The 22,550-nt window shown below is 36.1% G+C and overlaps 1 protein-coding gene across 3 annotated transcripts in view; it reads left to right on the top strand.

The window, feature by feature from the left end:
- HNRNPR (heterogeneous nuclear ribonucleoprotein R) overlaps positions 1–18,007 on the top strand; it is a 33,148-nt gene extending 15,141 nt beyond the window's left edge. For all 3 annotated transcript variants that reach the window (XM_086716011.1, XM_025931603.2, XM_086716010.1), the window contains 6 exons: positions 4,810–4,986; positions 6,651–6,786; positions 9,211–9,416; positions 13,705–13,854; positions 16,462–16,583; positions 16,720–18,007. In XM_086716011.1, the coding sequence (XP_086572137.1) occupies positions 4,810–4,986; positions 6,651–6,786; positions 9,211–9,416; positions 13,705–13,854; positions 16,462–16,583; positions 16,720–17,332 (1,404 nt within the window). In that variant the 3' untranslated portion in view covers positions 17,333–18,007. The remainder of the gene's footprint in view (positions 1–4,809; positions 4,987–6,650; positions 6,787–9,210; positions 9,417–13,704; positions 13,855–16,461; positions 16,584–16,719) is intronic.
- Positions 18,008–22,550: the final 4,543 nt, after the last annotated feature.

The raw sequence follows: 22,550 nt of genomic DNA, 5'->3' as shown, positions 1-22,550 counted from the left end.
ATCCTTGTTTATTTTTTGTCTTAATGAATGCTCATTTATAGGATTGATAATATAGGGTGGTATAGCTGAGGCTAGTGAGAAGTGGTTAGATTCTATCAGGATTTATTGATGAGTTGGATATGGGGATATGGGAGAAGGGAGCCAAGGAAGACTTCAAAGCTTATGACCTGAGCAGCTAGAAGGATGGAGTTGCCATTTATTGAAGAATGCTGTACCGAAGGACATTTTGGCAAGATTGAAAGATTGCAATTCAGTTCTAGACATGTTAAGAGTTAGATGTCTCTTAGACCTCCAAATGGAGCTGTTGAGTGAGCAGTTGCTTATATAATCCTGGAGTTGAGGGGAGAGTCTTGGCTGGAGATTATAAATGGTGGGAGGCATAGGCATCCAGATGGTATTTAAAAACCAGAGTTTGGATGTGGTCACCAAGGAAGTGTGTGCAGCTAAAATAAAGGTCTGAGATCTGATCCCCACAGCCCTCTACGTTTAGAGGTTCGGGAGATGAGAAGGAACTAACTAGCAAGGGAACTGAGCAGAAAGAGAAAAACCTGGGGTGTGGTATCCTAGAAGTCAAGTGAAGAGAGTTTTCACAAAAGGAAGCTTGGTCAATGATAACAGACTTTCCAAGTAAGACAAGGACTGTGAATTGCCATTTGATTGTGGCAACGTGGATGTCATTAGTGACTTTGGCAGTGGTGGTAAAATCTGGGTTTGGAGAAGATTCAAGAGAGTGGGAGGTGAGGGATTTGAAAATAGCAAGAATGTATAGATCTTTTGAGCACTTTTGCTATAAAGGGTAGCAGAGGAATGGGACAATAACTGGAAGGTGTGTCATAGTCAAGATATATTTTTGTTTTCATTTAAACTTTAAGTGAGAAATTATGATCACTTGTGTGCTGATGAGAATGGTCTATATGTAAAGGAGAAAATTGATGATCAGATTGTTGCTGGACCAAGCGTCCTTGAGTAGAAGAGAAGGAACGGGATCTAGTGCATAAGCTAACAGCATGAGGTAGATTTTCATTTGTACGTTCGTCAAAGGTGAGCAGCTGTTAATGTTTCAGGCACTGTGATCCGTACTGGGAATAAAATGAGAACAAGATGTGGGCTCTCTGCTCACATGGAAATTGAACCCTCTTGATGGTGTTATTCCCAGATAGGGTATTGCAACTCACTGATTAAGAAACTTACTCAAAAGTAACTAAAATGTAGATTTGAATCCAACATAACTTAAAAGTCAGCTATTTCTCACATTCTCCCTACCTTCACAGCTGTCAACGTATTAGTTCGTACCACCATCATCCCTTGTCTGGATTGCCTTGTGAACCTGACTGGTCAGCCTGTTTCTCCATATAATCCATTTTCTACCTAGCTGACAGCCCTTTAGAACATGTCATACCTACTCACTGCCCAGAACCCCCTGATATCTTCCCAACCCATTTGGAATAAAATGCAAACTCCTAACATGGTTTAACTTAATCTGGCCCCTGTTCTCTCTTTCCCAACAGGTTTCTATTCCATCACTGTCCTGTATCTGTTTTTTCAGCTACGTCTAGTGTATTCCCATCTTTTTGCAGTTCCTTTACCTTGGAATGCTCTTTCCTCAGATTTTTCCTTAATTTTCTACCTTAAGTCTCAGTTCAAATTTACTTCTTCAAGGAAGCCTTCCTAATTAAAATATAGCCTCTTCCTCATCATTTATTCCCTTTCCTTGCTTTTTTCTTAGCCTTTAACACCTCTTGAAATCATATTGTGTATTTAACTTTTTTCTCTACCAGTAGTATTTAAGTCTCATGTTTAGACCTTGTTTGTGGTATTCACTGTATCTGTAGAACTTAGAAAAACAAACATGGCACATGAATTGAAGGTATATGCAATTCCATGTCTCATGAAAAGTTTGGACAAGTTCTATGAGTTGGGAGGAATCCAGTTATCTATATAGGCTAGGTATTATTTATTGGAACAACTTGAAGCTGATACTTAAAAGATTAATTGGATATGGATGGGGATGGGAGGGATTCAAAATATCTGAGATTTTTTTTTACATAGGTATTATTTCTTTAGTCATCTCATGGGTGGAGGGAGCAGCAGAACTTACGTTCTCCTAAGAGAAATGGGGAAAATTAAAGGAACTAGTTGGCAAGTGTGGGTTTTACTTATTTTGTTTTTTGGAAGGAAGAAACACTTGTTACAAATCTATTATATGTACCATATAATACTTAGGAAATATAATTAAAGAAAAAGAATAAAATTAGAACAGTTTTTTCATGCACTGATAAACCACTATTAGTACTATTCTGATACATAATCATTCATGTTTATGTCTGCATCTGTATTCAGAAAACAAAAATTTGGGGCACTTGAGTGGCTCAGTCGGTTAAGCGTTTGACTTCGGCTCAGGTCATGATTTCGTGGTTCATGGGTTCGAGCTCCGCGTCGGGCTCTGTGCTGACAACTCAGAGCCTGAAGCCTGCTTCGGATTCTCTCCCCCACTCGTGCTTTGTCTGTCTGTCTCTCTCTCTCAAAAATAAATAAGCATTTAAAAAAAACTAAAAACACAAAATTGGCATTGCTAGACTTATTGGTGATTTGAGGTAAAATCAGGACAACCAAGAGGAAATGCTTCCTAGGCAGTTGGAAGTATAAAATTAGGTCTTGGGATGTAAATCTGGGAGATGACTATATAGTAGACTTGGGGAATGGATATGATCTTTAAAAGTGAAGAAAATACAGGGAAGATGAGATAGAGCCATAACTTTGGGAAACATGCAGATTACTACTAGGTGGCCAGAAGAATCACCATGGAAAGGATAGAGGAATAATTAAAGGTGAGAAGACCAGGCTAGTGGAGGATCCTGAAAATTTAAGGGAAGAGACTTTTTAGGAGGCAGCACCACTAATGTTAATGCTTATTGCAAAGGCAAGGAGGATGAGACTGAGGAAGCAAAGTATCCATTAGTGACATTTGGGCATACAGCTTAGCATTAGAGGAAGAAGCCAGTGCTAGTTAGAGAGAGAGCATAGATGGCAAGGGCTTTTCAGAGTGAGTTTTCGTTAGAAACATGGTTCTATAGGGATATCGCATAGATGATGCCTTAGGTATCTAGTTATTCCTGTAGCTGCACAGCATTAAGGATATAGTAGATGTGATGTGTTCAAAGCATTTGAAAGTGAAAGGTAAATGGGTAACGGTTTCTTGTTTGTATATTGTTTTGTTATGGGAAATTTGGCACGTTTGAAGACAAGAACCAGTGGGTAGGAAAGGATGTACTGAGCAAAATAGGAGAGTCGAAGAAATAAAGTTTGCGGTTATTTCCAGAAGAAGGTGGGGAGAAGAAATGGGCTTAGTTATTAGGGGTAAGGAGTTAACCTTGGAAAGGAAGTAAATCTCTTTCTCTGAGGTATAAAGAAGTAAAAACAGTTACTGAGAAAGTTTTTAAGGCTGAGAGGAGAGAATATAAGGACACCGGTGACTTTCCCACACAATCTCCTTGGAATGACTTAGTGAACGAGGATTGGAGACTTCACTGAGACAGAAGGACTGAATAGCTGTAATGTGAGAATTATACTAGGAATTCAAAAGAAGACCTCAAGTTTTGCCAGACAGCAGTGAAGGTAAATTTGATTATTTTGAAAAGGGTTGTCTGAGAACAACTGTTACATTAACACCAGAAACTTAATATCTAGTAATAATTTGGCCATCTTTTGGATTGCTGTTTAACTAATCAGGTCATTTTTCATAGTATGAAAAGATGAAGATGTGTTTCACTAGAAAATTCATCTCTAACACAAACATTTACTCTTTAAGACTGTGTGTGGATTGCAAATGTTTTCATGTGAAAGATTATCTTTGATGTTGCCGACATGGTGGAAACTTGAAAATTGTGATCTGATATTAAATACTGAGAAGGTTTTTGATTGTTTAATTCTAATTTATGTTATAATTTAATCCTTATTACATAATTTTAATTAAGGTAGAGCACCAAATCCTCAAATGATGAATTTTTTTCACACCTTAAAATGAAATACTCTGACAGAGAAAGGGATAGACTGAAGCTCTGGAGGGTTTTGTTTGTTTTAATTTAACATCCAAGTTAGTTAGCATATAGTTCAACAATGATTTCAGGAGTAGATTCCTTAAGCCCCTTACCCGTTTTGCCCCTCCCCCCTCCCACAACCCCTCCAGCAGCCCTCTGTTTGTTCTCTATATTTGAGAGTCTCTTATGTTTTGTCCCCCTCCCTGTTTGTATATTATTTTTGCTTCCCTTCCCTTATGTTCATCTGTTTTGTATCTTAAATTCCTCATACGAGTGAAGTCATATGATACTTGTCTTTCTCTGACTAATTTTGCTTAGCATGATACCCTCCAGTTCCATCCAGAAGCTCTGGAGTTTTAAGTGGTAAAGATACTAGAGTTGAGAAAGCTTGAGGAAGAGCACTTCAGTCTTTATTCAATGAATGTTTTTATAAAAATGCAGAAATATTTCCCAAAGATAGATACATGCCCTTTGTTATTTTTGTGAGAAAAGGAAAAACTATAAAAATTAAAAATTTAGAGTTGTACGAATTTTGCACACTCTTTATTAATTAGCTTCCGTTTTTCCCTATAGAATATTGTTCTATGTTAATGACCCTAAGGTAATCATAATAAATCAACATTAAGGTTAACCCCCAAAGATTCAAATTGTACTTACTCCTCCTTAACCATCTTTGTGCCCCTAGCCCCTTAGAAAAAGGGCAGTTAGGCTTTATGACTCTAAAATCAAATGTTTACATTGGGATTGTAATAACAGAGATTTTTTTTTTCAGGTCTTTGTAGGTAAAATACCAAGAGATTTATATGAGGATGAGTTGGTACCCCTTTTCGAAAAGGCTGGTCCCATTTGGGATCTACGTCTTATGATGGATCCACTGTCTGGTCAGAACAGAGGGTATGCATTTATCACCTTCTGTGGAAAGGAAGCTGCACAGGAAGCTGTTAAACTGGTATGTGATAAAGAAATACACACCGTGTAGCAAGTCATTATTTGAGAGAGTTACCTCAATTAAAAATGTTTGCAGTTAACATTATTTTCTTCAGCTTTTGCTTTGAATAGTTATATATTGATTAAATTGGTACGTGATCTTTGCTCTGTCTTTTCTGATTATAAAAGTAAAAAAGAATGAACATACCCAAGAAATAATGTGTCAGAGAAAGTCTCTCATAATTCCTAGAAGTTATTTATTAGATTGGCTAGTAACTAAACTTTCATTTGAATATGCATTTGGCTTCTGCAGTTCCCTTTTGATTTTAGGCAGAAAGGATGTCAGTCATTACTATTAAACTTTAGGGTAAGATTCTCAAAAGGGTAATGAAGGCTAGGATGGATTCTGCAGAGCATAACTGAGTAACAGCGACTTTTAGGACATAATTCAGGAAATTATTGAGACTCTTATTTTTGTCACCACCTAATCATACAATTTATTTTCTAAGTATGTGCCTATTCTTTTCTATATTTTGTTTTCAGGCCCTTCAGCCTTCTCTGTCTTTAATCTTTCTCGCCTTTTTTTTTTTTTTTTTTTTTTTTACTATTTTATAGCTAATCTTCTGTAATCTAGTAATTTCCTTTTTGCAGGGCCTTTAACCCTTTGTACTTAGTAGTACAATAGTATGACTACTACTAGGAGGAGTGGGAGTAACAGAGTTCTGCAAATGAGGTGTATCTTCACTCCTGTATTGGTACAACCATCTCAGTAACTTAAAATAACAGTGTCATTGTTTTTGCCTACTCTTTCCAGACATCTAAAAGCCTCACTTTGTCTAGTTCCAGTCCTTCTAGAATGGGTACCTCTTCCACCAGGGCTTTTGGTTTCATTAATCACTTCTAAATTACTTCCACTTCTAGCTTGACCCAGATTTTAGTTTTTATTAGGGACTTTTCCTTCTGACTTATTATTGAAAGTTTTCAACGCTTTATTTCCACATTTTTGGTAATGTATGGATGATTTTATTTTTTAATAATCACATATCTTTTAGTAAGGTAATGGGTAAGTAATGTTAAAACCTAAGAAGCTGAAGTTTACCAAGGAAACTATCACCATAGTGATTCAAATAAAACTTTTTATTTCCTATTATTTCATGTAATTTTGAAGGTATTTTGAAGGTGTTTGATATGCTGTTTAAAACTTTTCATGTGTACATTTAGAATTCTGTGTTTTGTGTAGAATGTGAAATTCTTCTAAATTTCTTTTGTATTAATTATACATAGTTGTTACTCTTTTTGTATTGTTATTTTGCCTTTGGCTTATCTGTATCTAATTTTATCTCCAAGGACCCTGAATGATCAGTCTTGGGTATTTTTTCTGAAGTTCTCTGGACAATTTTTCAGATAGATCACATTGAAATATTAAATAAGATACTTTAAAAAATAAAGTGAAATAACTGAGTCATTTTTATCCAGAGGAGCAGTGAAAGTTAACAAAACCAAACTAAGATGAGAGACCATAACAAGTTCTAAAATACACATTTATATAATGGTAAGCATGAGGGAACTCGGTGAGTTCATGAAGCAGGAAGTGTTTGACCTTAAATTGTTGAATTTTTTAGATTGAGATCAGTCGTCCTGAGTTTGGGATGGTTGTGGGGTATCTGGTTCTCTTCTTCCTTGCAGTGTGACAGCTATGAAATTCGCCCTGGTAAACACCTTGGAGTGTGCATTTCTGTGGCAAACAACAGGCTTTTTGTTGGATCAATTCCGAAGAATAAGACTAAGGAAAACATTCTGGAAGAATTCAGTAAAGTCACAGGTAAAACAAAAATGTATTTATTAGAAGTTAGTTTTGGGACGTCTGTGGTACTATTTATAAGTACAAAAAAAAAAGGTGTATATTAATCTAAAAATTCAAACAAATCTTCAATGTTTAAGTTGCCTCCTTTCTACTTTGCAGTGGTTTGGACTAAGTGTGTTCCCTCTCATCCTTAATTTCTTGGAATGACCCCTTCACTTCTGTGCCTTAGCTTTTGCCATAGTCTTGCCCTGAAGGCTTCCCAACATTAAGTGTGCTTCAGGGCCAAGAGGGTGAGAGTTCTTATCCTTCCTGTTGCCTTGTCTAAATCAGATTTTGGAAAATTTCTGATTCTAAATCCATGGAATTGAGAAGTTTGTTGAACATCACAGGTCTATATACATTTATAGCTGAAACAAAATTTAACAAAACTGTTAATTTCACTTTTTATGCATGATTTAGCATGGTATTTCCTGTTCCTTTTTTTTTTTTTTTTTTTTTTTTTTTTTTTTTAATGTGGGTAGGGATATACTGTTGCTGGCTATGGTTTAAAAAAACATTGATTTAGACCATTACTTCCCCTCATAAAAACCATGTTTTTGTCTTCCAGATATATTATCCTTTCTCCTTCCTTGATGCTGTCATCTATTACTCTTCTGGTTTTAGTCTTTCATTAATTGGAGATTGCTCTGGCTCGTAGTGTTTCTCTTCTGCCCTAAATTGACTTATTTGTAGTACCTTTAACATGTATATCGATGAACTGTCCAATCCCCTAGCCTCCTAGTTTAATGACCACCTCATCCCCAGTTCTTTACCTCAGCTCCCCCACATCCAGATCACATTCTGGATCTTGCCGCCAGAAATTCTCCCCTCTCCAAAATCTTGATTTCTAGCATTCCGCTTTGTAACCACTGCCACCGCCTGTCACAGTTGTGTTGGTTACGTACCCCTAATGGTGCAGTTCTTTGACCTCATCACTTTGTTAGTTTTCTGGCTTCTTACCCATTTAGTCATTCCTTCAGCAAGTGTTGATATCTAGTGCCTGTTAAGTGGTGGCATTGTGCTATTTGCTGGGATACAGTGGTGAATAAGATGTATTATCTGCCCTTGTAGAGTTTATATTCTGGGAAAGGAGATAAGACAAAAAAATTAAAGAAATATTTATACATTGGGGTAAGCAGTAAGCACTGAGAAGAGGGAGATGATACCTAGCTAGAGAATAGCTACTGTCCTTGCTTTGATGGTTATGGAAGGCTTTTCTGATAAGATGACATTTCAACCAAGACCCAACGAATGAGGAGGATGTAGCATTCAAAGAGCAAAGGGATGTGCGTTCCAAGAGAGCAACACATACCACGGCTCCAAGGCAAGAGAGAAGTTGGTGTATTAAAGTAACTGAGAGAAGGCCAGTGTTCTTCAAATTACTGTAGAATTAAGGGTAGAATTGTATGAGATGCCACAGGGGGCTTTTGTGGACCATGTAAGGAGTTTAGATTCTTTGTGTAATGAGAAGGTATTTGGAGGTCTCAAGCAGGGAGTAATGTCTGTTTCATGCTTATAGAATATTATCTCTGCTGCCATATGGATAATGGTTTAGAGGGGCTTAAGAGGAGAAGCTAATTAATTAGTTGAGACTGTCATGGTAGTTAAGATAGAAGATTGGACTAGGATAATAGCCATGAAGGTGGAAAGAGGTAGATGGGCTCAGAATTGGGTAGGGGAGTACAGGAGGTAAAGGAAGAAATCAAGAATGAGTCCTCAATTTCTGTCTTGAGAACCAGGAGATGGGACTGTTTGTTAGAGAAGTAGAGAAGACAGATTTAGGGAGCGGTGACTGCGGTTTTGGACATGTTAAATTCGAAATGTCTTTAAGTCTGGGCTAGAACCAAAACCTAAGCATTCTTAAGGATGTAGATAGCTTTTAAAAGTACAAAGTAGCCGATACTACCTAGAAAGAACATATGTGGAAAGATGAGAACACAAGACAGTAATATTTAGCAGTCATTTTCATTCTTGGCAAAAACCTTAATTTTTAAGTTAGATCCAAGGATGATTTTTGGTAATGAGTATTTGTTGAATGTAAGTTCTCTTGGGTTTATGTTAATAATTTGGGTTTTAAGTTCCTTGGTAGTGTTTTCATAAATTACAAGGTCATGTTATATCAAACACTCCAACACTATAGAATGTTATACGTCAGCATACAGTGGTTGGACCTGTTGTTTATGGCTGTACCCTCAGAACCCTGAAAAATTAAAAGGGAACATAAAATACTGTGTCAAAACCCATATCTAATAATGCTGATTTAATTGTCTACTAGGTAATTAGGGAACCCTTTTGAGGCTTCTTCAATATTTTTTGCTCTTCGGCAAATGGATTTAGGTCTGCCTAATCGCTAGATGTGTGGTGGATGCTTTTGGCTTATATATCTGGCTGTTGGTTTAACAGAGGGTTTGGTGGACGTTATTCTCTATCATCAACCCGATGACAAAAAGAAGAATCGGGGGTTCTGCTTCCTTGAATATGAGGATCACAAGTCAGCAGCACAAGCCAGACGCCGGCTGATGAGTGGAAAAGTAAAAGTATGGGGAAATGTAGTTACAGTTGAATGGGCTGACCCTGTGGAAGAACCAGATCCAGAAGTCATGGCTAAGGTAAATGCAGTTGCTTGGGATGGGGGTGAGATTATCATTTAAATTTTGTACTTAGAATAAAGCTCAATTTTTAAAGGTTTTATGATAAATATAGATTGTAGTGCTTGATCTTAATTATTTAGGCAAGGACCTGCTTTAATACCAAACTTAACATCCTGTCTTGGTATCCAGAAGTTTCTTTTAATCCTCCCTTTTCCCAGAGATTAAATGTGCAAAGGAACTGAAATGAAATCCCTTTAAGTATTTTCATACACGCTGAGAATTTGTTTAGTGCTAGGCACTAGGAGGGATACAGAGGTTTATAAAAGACCAGGACTTGTTGAATAAAGTAATGTTTTGGAGATTATGAATTGTAATCTTCATTGACCATACTATGACTTTTTTCATTTAATGGTCAAGCTCCCTTAGAGTATTGTCTCCAAGAAGAAAGACAAAGGGTTATCATGTTTGCTGTTACGTGATAGTGGCAAAATATGCATGGCAAGTCCTGTGGCAGGCCCTTGCTTTCCTCCTGAATCTTATACTTGCATTGCTGCGATCTTTGCCTGGTAAATAATGGTGCCATGAGATCTGATGGTTAGGCTTTCTTTTGGGTGACTCCAGGGATTGAAGGGACACATCAGAGTGGCATCTCTGCTGGTTCTAGTGAGTTTTTGTGTATTTTGGTGTGTCTCTTCCCTTCTTGGTAATAAGGCAGCAACTCTTTGATGGCCAGAAATTAGTGGTTGAATTCTTTTAGACTAAGAAGTCTTTCTTCAAAGGTTTTTTTTTTTTCCAGGTTCTGAGCAAGTAGTCTTCACTCTAACTAGTTTGAAGGAGAGCCAGCCCCAGTTTTTACTAGTATGATCCAGTTTTTGTAGGCACAGACCTCTTTGGATTAAGAGAAGATCCATTGAAAATGAATCAGAGGCTTTCACATGTGCTGCTCAGTATCTTTTTCCCATTTCTTGAATAGATTTGTGTTAAGGAAGGGACGGGGAATTTAAATAGCTCTGATTTTTTATTTTTATTTTTTACTAACATTTTAATTCCATTTGTTTATTCTAATGCAATTTGACTTTGGGCAAGCTACTGAACTTGGATGTTCTCTGTTTTACTGGAATTGGATAAGTCTCTTAAGAACCCTTACAACTTTGACTGCCTTGTAGAAACAGTATAGTTTGTATTACATTTTCTATAAAAACGTGTTTAAAGTAGCATGTGTAATGTGTAATATATCTACACATTATAAGAGGTGAATAAAATTCCCAGAGAATGTAAGTGTAGCTGGTAATTTGCTCATCAACACTTTTCACATACCTCTTGTAACCTTTCAGATTGAAATTCATCCTAAACTTTTTTCTGTAGGGTTAGAAAACGTCAACATTTTATGCGAGGAAATATTCTTCCGAGGTCATAAACAAGTTTCAGAAAGAAAGGGAGGCCTCAATAAACTTGAATAATACTTATTGAATAAATTTGATCGAATAATATTGATTTCTTTATTGTTTTCTAAATTCCAACAGGGGGGTCCTACCCTAAAGAGTAAAAGCTTCTGGTATTACTTCATTCTATCAGTGTTGTAATTCATTGAAGATATTTTGTCAGCTTGGGTCAGTTTTATAATAAATCAAAACCTAAGAGCCTAAATGTATTTTTCTTAAAGGGACTTTGTTCCTTTGGAACGTTTTAAATTTTTTTTTTTTTTCAACCTTTATTTATTTTTGGGACAGAGAGAGACAGAGCGTGAACGGGGGAGGGTCAGAGAGAGAGGGAGACACAGAATCGGAAACAGGCTCCAGGCTCCGAGCCATCAGCCCAGAGCCTGACGCGGGGCTCGAACTCACAGACCGCGAGATCGTGACCTGGCCGAAGTCGGACGCTTAACCGACTGCGCCACCCAGGCGCCCCATGTTCCTTTGGAACGTTTTAAACAAAGTTTCAACAAATAATTTTTATATAGTATGTTGTGGTTTCATCTCCAAAAAGAATAAAAGATCTATGTTGAATTTTTTTTAGAAAAGTAAACCAATGGAGGCCTGCATAACATAGAGTTTGACCTCTCTGACAACACTGCAAAAATAAAGGGGGTCGAGGTGAAAGTGGACGATGTTAGGTTTTTTCACCTTGAATTAATACCTTTCCTCAGATAATTTTTATTCATGTAGCCCTTTATCTAAGGTAACAACTTACTCAGTGAGTGTGTTAATTTTTTTCTTTGAATAGGTAATACAGTTCCTTAGTTCAAAAATCAAAATTATGAAGAAAGGTATAGTCAAAGAAGTCCCACTTCTACTTAATCCCATCTATCATATTCCCTGTCCCTGATACACACCCAGTTTTAGTAGTCTCTGGTTTATTCTTTTAGAGGTTCTTTCCTGACTTTACATGATGGTTACAGGTAACCTACTATATTCACTGATCTATATTTGCTTTATTCACTATCCTATTTCATCAGCTCTAAGGAAGTGTACCATTATTATGCATACCACTAAAAAATTATTAAATGTTGCCAATTAAATTATGACATAGTGCCTGCATGTCACATCGACTGTAAGTTGGATCCCTATTTTGGAGCTGGAAAAAAGGGAAAAAATGTCTTGCCAAAAGTGTGTCCTGTTAGTCTCTTCATATCCACTCTTAGAACTCTTCCTCATTTTTTATGGTTACATAATAGTTCCATTCTGTGGATTATACTGTGCTGTGTTCAGCCAACTAGACATTGGGTTGTTTCTAATGTTTTATTATTACAATGCTATGATGAGTGAGCTTGTATCTTGTTAGTTGATACAAGTTCACATATGCCTGTAGAATAGATTCTCAGAGATAAAATTGTGGGCCAAAGAGTAAATGCATCTGTAATTATTAAGATACTGCTATATTCCCCTGGTACTGTTTTACTCACGCACCAGCAAAATACAAGAGGCCCATTTTCCTCATCGTTGTTAAAATAGTGTATGATCTTATTTTGGATTTTGCCAGTCTGGTAAATGATATATCTTAAAACCATTGTGATTGCTTCTCTTCCTATGTATGGGCTTAAGTTTTTAATATGTTGAGGGCCATTTGTGTTTCTTTATATGAACCATGTATTTGTGAATTACGCGTATCTTTTTGTTTCCATTGAGCTTTTTTTTTTCCTTTTCCTGGAGCTCTGATACTAAAAAAGAAAGATGAACTCTAATAAGTCATTTGTCTTTTGGCTCCATTTCTGGTATTTTTTGCCATATGAAAGTCACTTATTTCTAGTAGTTGAATTTTATCACTCCTTTATGTAATAGATTTTAAATCACAGAGCCTTCCTTAGAGCAATGTTTACATAAAGGAATTACCCTTATTTTCTTCTAATATTTTTCAGTCTCTCCCCATCCCCACCCCTGTCCACCCCTTTGGAAGTTTTTGATCTATTTGGGGTTTATCCTGGTATATATAGTGTGAGGTATAAATCCAACTTTTTTTTAAGTTTTTATTTATTTTTTTTTTTAATTTTTTTTTTTTCAACGTTTATTTATTTTGGGGACAGAGAGAGACAGAGCATGAACGGGGGAGGGGCAGAGAGACAGGGAGACACAGAATCGGAAACAGGCTCCAGGCTCTGAGCCGTCAGCCCAGAGCCTGACGCGGGGCTCGAACTCCCGGACCGTGAGATCGTGACCTGGCTGAAGTCGGACGCTTAACCGACTGCGCCACCCAGGCGCCCCTTAAGTTTTTATTTTTAAGTAACTTTACACCCAGCATGTGGCGTGAACTTATAATCCTGAGATCAGCAATTGCATGTTCCACTGAGCCAGTCAGGCGCCCCCCAACTTTTATTTTTACCCAGATGAACACTACACTGTTCCAGTGATTTAAGAGTTATAATTTGTTATATGTGGTAGGGCTAGTCTCTAAATTTTGTTCTTTTGTTCTTTTTTTCCCCCCTATTTCTTGTTTATTTTTTCATATGAACTTAGGAATCTGCTCACTCAGTTCTAGGGGGGAAAGCCCCAAAACATACTGTTTTAGAGGGTGTTGAGGGACGATGTTAAATTTTTGAATCAACCTAGCAATTATGTGTTGGTTCCTTGAGGGTTCTGTTCACAGTGTTAGGGATTTTAATGGCAGGGCAAGAGAAGGACCCAATAATCTATATAAATTGGTAACTGACAATAATTTTCTTGGTAGTTTTCATACTTTCTGTGATGTACTTTTAATATTTAATGTTTTTGAAAAGGCAAGGTTGCCATGAGGATAGGAAGAAATACTTTTAGTGTAAGACTTCAGCTAAAATTAAGTAGCCAGTGCCAATTTTGTGTATTTGTTTTATTAGGTGAAAGTTTTATTTGTGAGAAACTTGGCTACTACAGTGACAGAAGAAATATTGGAAAAGTCATTTTCTGAATTTGGAAAACTCGAAAGAGTGAAGAAGTTGAAAGATTATGCATTTGTTCATTTTGAAGACAGAGGAGCAGCTGTTAAGGTAGAGATTTTGAAATTTTGCATCTTGATATTCGAATTTTGTTGTTGAAACTTGCTAAGCCCATAAAATGACTTTAAAAACTGAAATAAAATTGGTTTTCAGCTTTTGCCGAGCTCTGGAACTATCTTTTAATTATCTGAAGTGGTAATAGTTTAACAGGTAAGACTTCATATTTCAAAGCCTGATTATTACTAACTGGGTTTGTGATTTCAGGCAAGTATTTTTAATCTCTGTATTGTTTTTGTAAACCTAGGGTTTGATAGCGTGATGCCTTGGAAATATTACAAGGTGTATTAATTAGCTGTTGTAAATGGTAAAACAGGTAATGAATGTACTATAACTACTCTGTGGATTTATGAAGGAACCTGAGCCTTGTACATGACTTCACACACAGTACAGCATATTTAATTCAGCAGATGTGTTCTGAGAGAATGGTTAGTTCCTTTTTTTTTTTTTCCTTAATGTTTATTTATTTTGAGAGAAAGAGACAGATTATAAGTGGGGGAGGAACAGAGAGAGAGACCCAGAATCCAAAGCAGGCTCCAGGCTCTAAGCTGTCAGCACAGAGCCCAGCACAGAGCTGGAATTCACAAACTGTGAGATCATCACCTGAGCTGAAGTCAGACGCTTAACTGACTGAACCACCCAGGCACCCTTTTAGTCTTGCCTTTCTTCAGTCATTTTAGAATTCTAATAGTATTAACTGCTTTTGCTGGTTTCAGTAGTTGTTAGAGATATTTCTTGCATGTAATAGTTGATTTGATGATAGTAATGAAAATGGTGAAAAAAGTAGTTTCGTGTGGTGGCTATGACATCAAAGCTGAATACTCTGCTGTTTTTCTCTCATAATGGATCAGTATCATTTTTAATGTGTAACATTTCTAGTTTCTTGTTCCTCTTGCCTTTCCTAGTGGGGGAAAGAAGACAAAACACTAAAAAAGATTTTTATGTATTTGGGGAATTACGTTCAAAATCCTCAGTGACTCATTCAGGCTTAGTTCTTTTCCTACATGTTCTGTTGGTGGAGTGGTGCCACCTCTAATTTGAGCAGTTTTTGTTTCCTGCCTAGGGTGTACTGCTTTAAAGTGTGCCTTATAGAATCTTTGACTTGTTAGAATTTATTAGTTTGCTGCTTTTTTTTTATGTTTGTTTATTTTTGAGAGAGATCACGTGAACAGAGGAGGGGCAGAGAGAGGAGGGACAGAGGATCTGAAGCTGGTTCTGTGCTGACAGCAGAGAGACCCGTGCAGGGCTTGAACTCACAAATTGTGAGGTTGTGACCTGACCCGAGGTTGGATGCTCAACCAACTGAGCCACCCAGGCGCCCCTGTTGGTTTGCTTTTTGATGGAAACTAATTAATGAGATAGCACTGCTTATCAAATTCACAGTTTAGTACAGAATCTAATGCTTGGTTTCTGAAACTGCCAAAGGTATGAAACGGATAACTGATAAATTTATACCTTCTAAACACTCATTTTCATTCAGTCCTTATTAAATAAATAGTTGCCTCTAATTAAAAATAATCATAAAAATTGGGTGGTTTGCCACATTACAAAATTTATCAGCATCTGGGAAGCTTTTGTAGACTTGACTTAGTTGCTTTAGGTGAAGGAGCCAAAAGCTAATGTGGTAAAGGGGAGAAATTAGCTTGTAGGGGAAGACTGATTTAGTCTTTGTTCAGATACTTTTTATCACTGAATGCTCCTTATAGGTAGAGCATTTTATTCTGTTCATCCAGAGAAGAAAAGGTTGTGTAAGAAAACAGAAAAGCTGTGGTGAGGAGGTGATACCTTGTTACTGAGTTACTTGAACTTTGATGTATGGCAGGGGCTGTTAGGTGGAACAGCGTAGATAAAGGACAGAGCATAGAATACTTATGGTTACTACTTCCCAGGTGAGTACTTGAGTCTTCATTAGTCCACGCCTGTTCTGGCCTCTGTGCTCTTAACTGTTCAGGGGAAGTATGTTTTAGGTGAAGTGTTGTGGGGGAAACCTAGGCAATTTTTGGTCAGTATCTTGTTCCGTTTAATTGACAACCGCATTCAGTAACGTCATTTGTCTTTAATATCTTTAAGATTTTTATGGAAGAGTAGTTTCAGATTTACATGTTGAATGCCATGTTTTTTATTTAAAAATTTGAATCCTGAAAAGTTTGTGTTAATACTGGTGCTTTTCCCAGATGTGGATTTGCTTCTTTTGTATGGCTCAACTTGGAGGGGTTAGTTATTTAGAATTAAGGAGCAGTGATAGGCAGCCCTCGAAGCCCCTTTACCTTTTTAAATATAATAGTAGGACATCAAGTTTGTTTTCAGTATAATTTGGCAGGGGGGCGGAGTGAGGGCAAAGGAACAGGGAGAGAGAGAATCCTAAGAAGGCTGTCATTGTAGAGCCTGATGCAGGGCTTGAACTCACAAACCATGAGATCATGACCTGAGCTGAAGTCGGACACTTAACCGACTGAGCCACCCACATTCTTTTGCCAGTTAAGATAGTTGTGAAATAAATTGCTTATTAATTGTATTAAGTGGCACAGACATGTTTTTGTAATTATGTTTTAAAGTACTAGTTTACTTGCAACATAAACTTATTTTTGTAATTTTGTATAGGCCATGGATGAAATGAATGGCAAAGAAATAGAAGGGGAAGAAATTGAAATAGTCTTAGCCAAGCCACCAGACAAGAAAAGGAAAGAGCGCCAAGCTGCTAGACAGGCTTCCAGAAGCACTGCGTGAGTCTACATTTTAATAAATACATCTCTGAACAAGGAATAACTTGGTAATAGAGATCAAGTTAATAAAAAATTTAGGATTGGTCTTGATGTAAGCTAATTGTTTTTTTCTTTTCTCCCTTCCTTCCGTTGCTAGGTATGAAGATTATTACTATCACCCTCCTCCTCGTATGCCACCTCCAATTAGAGGTCGGGGTCGTGGTGGGGGGAGAGGTGGATATGGCTACCCTCCAGATTACTATGGCTATGAAGATTACTATGATGATTACTATGGTTATGATTATCACGACTATCGTGGAGGCTATGAAGATCCCTACTACGGCTATGATGATGGCTATGCAGTAAGAGGAAGAGGAGGAGGAAGGGGAGGGCGAGGTGCTCCACCACCACCAAGGGGGCGGGGAGCACCACCTCCAAGAGGTAGAGCTGGCTATTCACAGAGGGGGGCACCTTTGGGACCACCAAGAGGCTCTAGGGGTGGCAGAGGGGGTCCTGCACAACAGCAGAGAGGCCGTGGTTCCCGTGGATCTCGGGGCAATCGTGGGGGCAATGTAGGAGGCAAGAGAAAGGCAGATGGGTACAACCAACCTGATTCCAAGCGCCGTCAGACCAACAACCAACAGAACTGGGGTTCCCAACCCATCGCTCAGCAGCCGCTTCAACAAGGTGGTGACTATTCTGGTAACTATGGTTACAATAATGACAACCAGGAATTTTATCAGGATACTTATGGGCAACAGTGGAAATAGACAAGTGAGGGCTTGAAAATGATATTGGCAAGATCCGATTGGCTCTAGATCTACATTCTTCAAAAAAAAAAATTGGCTTAACTGTTTCATCTTTAAGTAGCAGTTTGCTGCCATTTGTATTGGGCTGAAGAAATCACTATTGTATATATACTCAAGTCTTTTTATTTTTTTCCTCTTTTCATAAATGCTCTTGGACATTATTGGGCTTGCAGAGTTCCCTTATTCTGGGGGTTACAATGCTTTTATCGTTTCAGGCTTCATTTTAGTTTCAAAAACAAGCTGAGCACACTGTTAAATCATGATTTTGCAGAACCTTTGGTTTTGAACAGTTTCATTTTTTTTTGGATTTGGGATAGATTACATAGGAGTATGGAGTATGCTGTAAATAAAAATACAAGCTAGTGCTTTGTCTTAGTAGTTTTAAGAAATTAAAGCAAACAAATTTAAGTTTTCTTGTATTGAAAATAACCTATGATTGTATGTTTTGCATTCCTAGAAGTAGGTTAACTGTGTTTTTAAATTGTTATAACTTCACACCTTTTTGAAATCTGCCCTACAAAATTTGTTTGGCTTAAACGTCAAAGCCGTGACAATTTGTTCTTTGATGTGATTGTATTTCCAATTTCTTGTTCATGTAAGATTTCAATAAAACTAAAAAATCTATTCAAAACATTACCTATTTCAAATTCAATTGTGTCCTAAAACATTATTTTATTCGTAATCCTTGCGAGGAATATTGTTTTCAAATTATAACTGCCTATGTGAGTGATCAAATTCATGCAAAATTTCTTGTCTATTCCAATATGTACCGTGGCTATCAGACTGAGAATTAGTCTAAATTCTAGTATTTATTCCAAATAACACTTTATTGGTTGGTGTTCTCTCATAGTCTCTTCTAATTTTGAAATTTTATCCTTTATTTTTATAAAAACAGGTTCAAAGGCTTTTGAACATTCTTGCAGGCATTGGATAATTTGCGTTAAATAAAAATGGGGCTGGGGAAGCAGACTGCAATTTATTTTGACCCACATTCTTTCTATAAAGGATAATTTGTTGCCTGAAGAACTTACTTGCTGGATAAGTGAATGTATAACAGGAAAAAATGTTAGTACTGTGGCGTCAATTGCACTGCGGACTAAACATCAATTTTAGCGTACATGATTGTGACTATCACTTCAGTTACTGGTTTAGGAATATAATTTCCAATTGTAAATTTGCTTTGAGAAGCACTCATGCCTTTTAAGAGAGGCTTAAAAATACCCACTTCTGACTTTCTGTTAATACCTCTTACTTTTATTTTATTTTTTTTTACTATCCTCCTGGCTAAAGTTTTTATTGGCCGAGTTATAACACCTATTTCCCTGTTTCCTTTAGAAATTCTGAATTATTGCAATGGCAGTTTTACTTGAGAATAAGAGGAACAAAAGAATCCCAACTTGACAGTGCAGAAAAGTCTGGATCACTTTCAAATTACCATAAAATTTTCCCTTATGTTTTATTCTTAGGTGGGTCTAAAATGTCGTTAAATTATAAAAATAAGCCATTAGAGAATAATTAATTAAAATGGACACACCTTTATTATGTGTTTTGTTCCTGTTTGGTGTCTTTTATGACAGCAGTAGTAAATTTCAAAATCATAAGCCACTTAATATGAATGTGCTTAGATCATATTTTGGGTTTCATGGCTTCTCTTTTGACTTCAAATAAGAGAATACTTACTGATGAAAGTCTATATCTCATTTCTCTTTAAAAGTACGCTTATTATATAATTCAGTAAGTTAATAGGCCTTATTAATATTCCTTTTGTTTTTGGAAACTCATAAAGGAATTATATAGTCTGTTGTATTTTCAAATTAACATGGGTATCTGTTTGGTAAAGCTTAGATCTAGTTGTTTTTCTTATGCCCATGTATGCAAGTAAAGACACCAAACATTCTTTAAATGCTGCTTTTAAACTTTGAAAATACAATCTGTAGTTGTAGCAATAAGCCTAAATTAGACTTAAATATAATCCTGAATTTTCTTGGAAAGAAGAAAGCATTTACAAGTAAAACTTGAATTGTTTGTATTTTTTAAAAATTTGATGTTACCAGCTACAAAGTCGCTATGAAGAAAATTAGGAATGGGAAAAACAGTGATTCTGAAACATTAATTTATTTTGCTTCCCCTACCCATCCTAAAATATAAACCCTAGCAAAAACGTAAGACTAAATAAAATTTGGGTCCCATGTCAAAATCCTTTCCTTTAATTGCAAATAATATTTTACTCTCCTCTATTAAAATATGCCTGAGTTGTCCCTCTAATATTGCTTTATAGGGTTTTTGTAGCTATTTTATTCAATAGAAAAACACAACTTTTTGAGCATTAAATCTCATTTTAGAGCTTTTTCCCTTGTTGATGTCTTGTAAACTATTGCGGTAGCAGCAGAGAAAATAGATTAAGAGCTTAACTTTTCACAGAAATAAATCTAACCATCTAATCTATAAACCTCAAATATGTCCATTGAGGAGGTCTTTGTTTTAGATTTTCATTAGGTGTTTTATTTTAATGAATTTTTTTAATGAGTTCTGGGAAATTTCATTTCCTGCTCTTGTGCCATCTTTTTTGTTCCCCAACCTAATTCATTTGCTTTTACTTATGAGCCTGCTGCAGTAATGTGCGTTGGGAAATCTATTTATTTCATATTGAGGCCAACCTCTTCATAGGTACCCTCCTGAGACTGACATAAATATCCCCCTTCCCCATAATGGAATGCTAATTTTTATTTGATCACTCATTTATAGCAGTTGCTTAAATGTATGTATTTATATGATGGTGTTTTAATTTTTTAAAAGCAAAAAAGTTCTAATAAGTTGCCAGATTTCTAATAAATCCAAGTTTATTTGATCAATTGATACGGAAATTGAGTTACTATGGTTCTGTAGTTAGTTTTTTAAGCGAAAGTTCAGCATAATTGTTTTTCAGTTTTCTTAGTTACTGGGGTTATTCTGCATAAGAAAGCCCAATGCTTTCTGCTAGTAGACAATTTTTCTCTCATTGGACTTTGAAATCTGACTTAGGAGGTGAACCCTCTTTTTAAAAAGAACAGCATGCATCAAAATAAATTTTGTTGTAAATTCCAAAAGAGAAGAGACCTAAAATTCCATTCCTAGCATAAAGCCACATAATATTCTTGAAACTCATTACATCATTTGCCTCCTGCCCATTTGGATAATCATACCTATGTTTTATTAATTGTGTATTATTTGTAAAAACCAAAACCCTTCCAGTAAATACTTGCTATAAGGCTATTATTTGTCAATTATAAAGACTTTTACATATGGTAAAATTTGCAGTTTTGATTTTCCAAAGAGGATTTTGTTACATTGAGCTATCCAGTATTCTTAAAGAAAACCAACTGAAGTATGTGGAAGAAATTTTAATGTTAGTTTTGTCCCTTACCGTGTGGCATTTCTTAAGTGAGCAGCTAAGAAAAAGCCTTATAGAAAGAGTGCACTGGATTTATAAGTGTGTTTATGTTTCTCTAAGAATGGGAGCTTCTGTTAACTTAGTTCTGAGTAAGCCTGGGGATTGGGTGACTGACTAGAGAATTCAGAATGACAAATCCACTAACCAAGCATGTTTACTTTTGCACTAGAAGTTTGTGATTAGTTTTGATTTTTGAAATGCAAACACCAAGCCTTAAAAGTACTGCATATTTAATGTATTAGTCAGTAATTAATATTTGTATTTAATTTGAAGTGTAGTTACTGTTAATCTTTCTAGAATAGTTTTTTTTTCTTCTTAAATATATATACATACGTATTTTTTATTTAGAGGTTACCAGAAGCTCTGGGTTTTTTGTTTTGTTTTTGTTTTTTAACCATTTTCAGATGTTATCCAGAAATCTGCAAGTGTACTTTTCCTGTTTTAACTCCTTCCTTTTATCACCTGACTATCAGGGAAGCGAGGTTGAGGCTGCCCTGACCTGACATGTCATGATGTCGACTTGCTAGGTGGGGTTCGCTGGGGACGATAACCAGTGGAATTGTTGGTAAGAAATTTTTTTTTCCTATTTTTTTTTTTATCAGTAGTGGGGCATTAAGTGTGGGAGGATGCCCATATTTTATAAGTGGGCATTTATGTTGGCCTTGTAGACAAATAAGACATAATATTAAATAATTTTGTTCTTAATAGGAACATATAATAAGTACTTCATACTTTGTATTGTCAAATTATAGTTTAGCAGGAAAGGCCTGCAAGTATGAAGTAATGAAATACTCAGGGTATATTTTAAGTGATCGAAATAGACACCTTACAAGATAGACTCTAAAGTCTCTTAGACAATAAATTTGCTTTTATTTTACTGTGATTTCAATCCCTCTAATATCTTTATTATGTTTGCATTTTTATTGGGTAACTTAACACATAGTTCATCTTAAGAGATGTTTATTGCACGCTAATTTTAGTAAAAGTAGGAAGGTGTTGATAGAATGGAGGGTTTAATAAGCATTAGGAGAAATTATTTTTAAATCTTCCAGAAAATTTTAACATTGTAAAATGAAACTTAAAAGTTCTAGCAGTTTCATAAACGGCAGAGAGCTTGTTTTAAAGATACATTTGATATAATGACTTTGGGTCAAGAGGAAATTACATAGCTAAAATACTAGGACCTTGAACAGAGTGAAACCACAGATCTGTCAACAACTGTGTTTTGTCTGAAACCCAGGACAGCTGCTGGGATTAGTAGACACTGGTAGAATTTAGGAGTCCGTTTTTAGATGATTATTTAAGATTAAAATCTCTCATAATGGAGGATTCCATGATAGTAAAGTATAAATTAAGGAAATTACCTTTAATAACTAAGCATTTCTGACCATAACCCATAAATAAATAATTGTAATATGTCTGATTAAAAGTAATTATTCATGCCTGAAGAACCTCCCTAATATTCTTATGCCTTCTTTCTCAGTTGAGTGTATCAGTCTAGGAAGAATCTCTTAGATGTATGTTAAACGTTCTAGTGTCCTGAAATCTTGTCTGTAAGCTTGCTATAGATTACCTGTAAATCGCTACAATGAAATTGTACTTTAAAAATTGCAGTAATTGCATTATTTTGTTGAGGTACTTGTTTCTCTTTTGACATATTATATGTGTGTATCAGTGATAGAAAAGATAGAGATTGCACTAATAATGGTGCTCTTTGGAAACTTGTTATAGTAAGTAGTAGGAACACTC

Source organism: Puma concolor, chromosome C1 (assembly GCF_028749965.1).
Source record: "Puma concolor isolate L17-30 chromosome C1, mPumCon1.1.hap2, whole genome shotgun sequence".
Classification (NCBI taxonomy): domain Eukaryota; kingdom Metazoa; phylum Chordata; class Mammalia; order Carnivora; family Felidae; genus Puma; species Puma concolor.
Note: the sequence above shows the minus strand (reverse complement) of the source record. Positions and strands in the feature narration are given on the sequence as shown.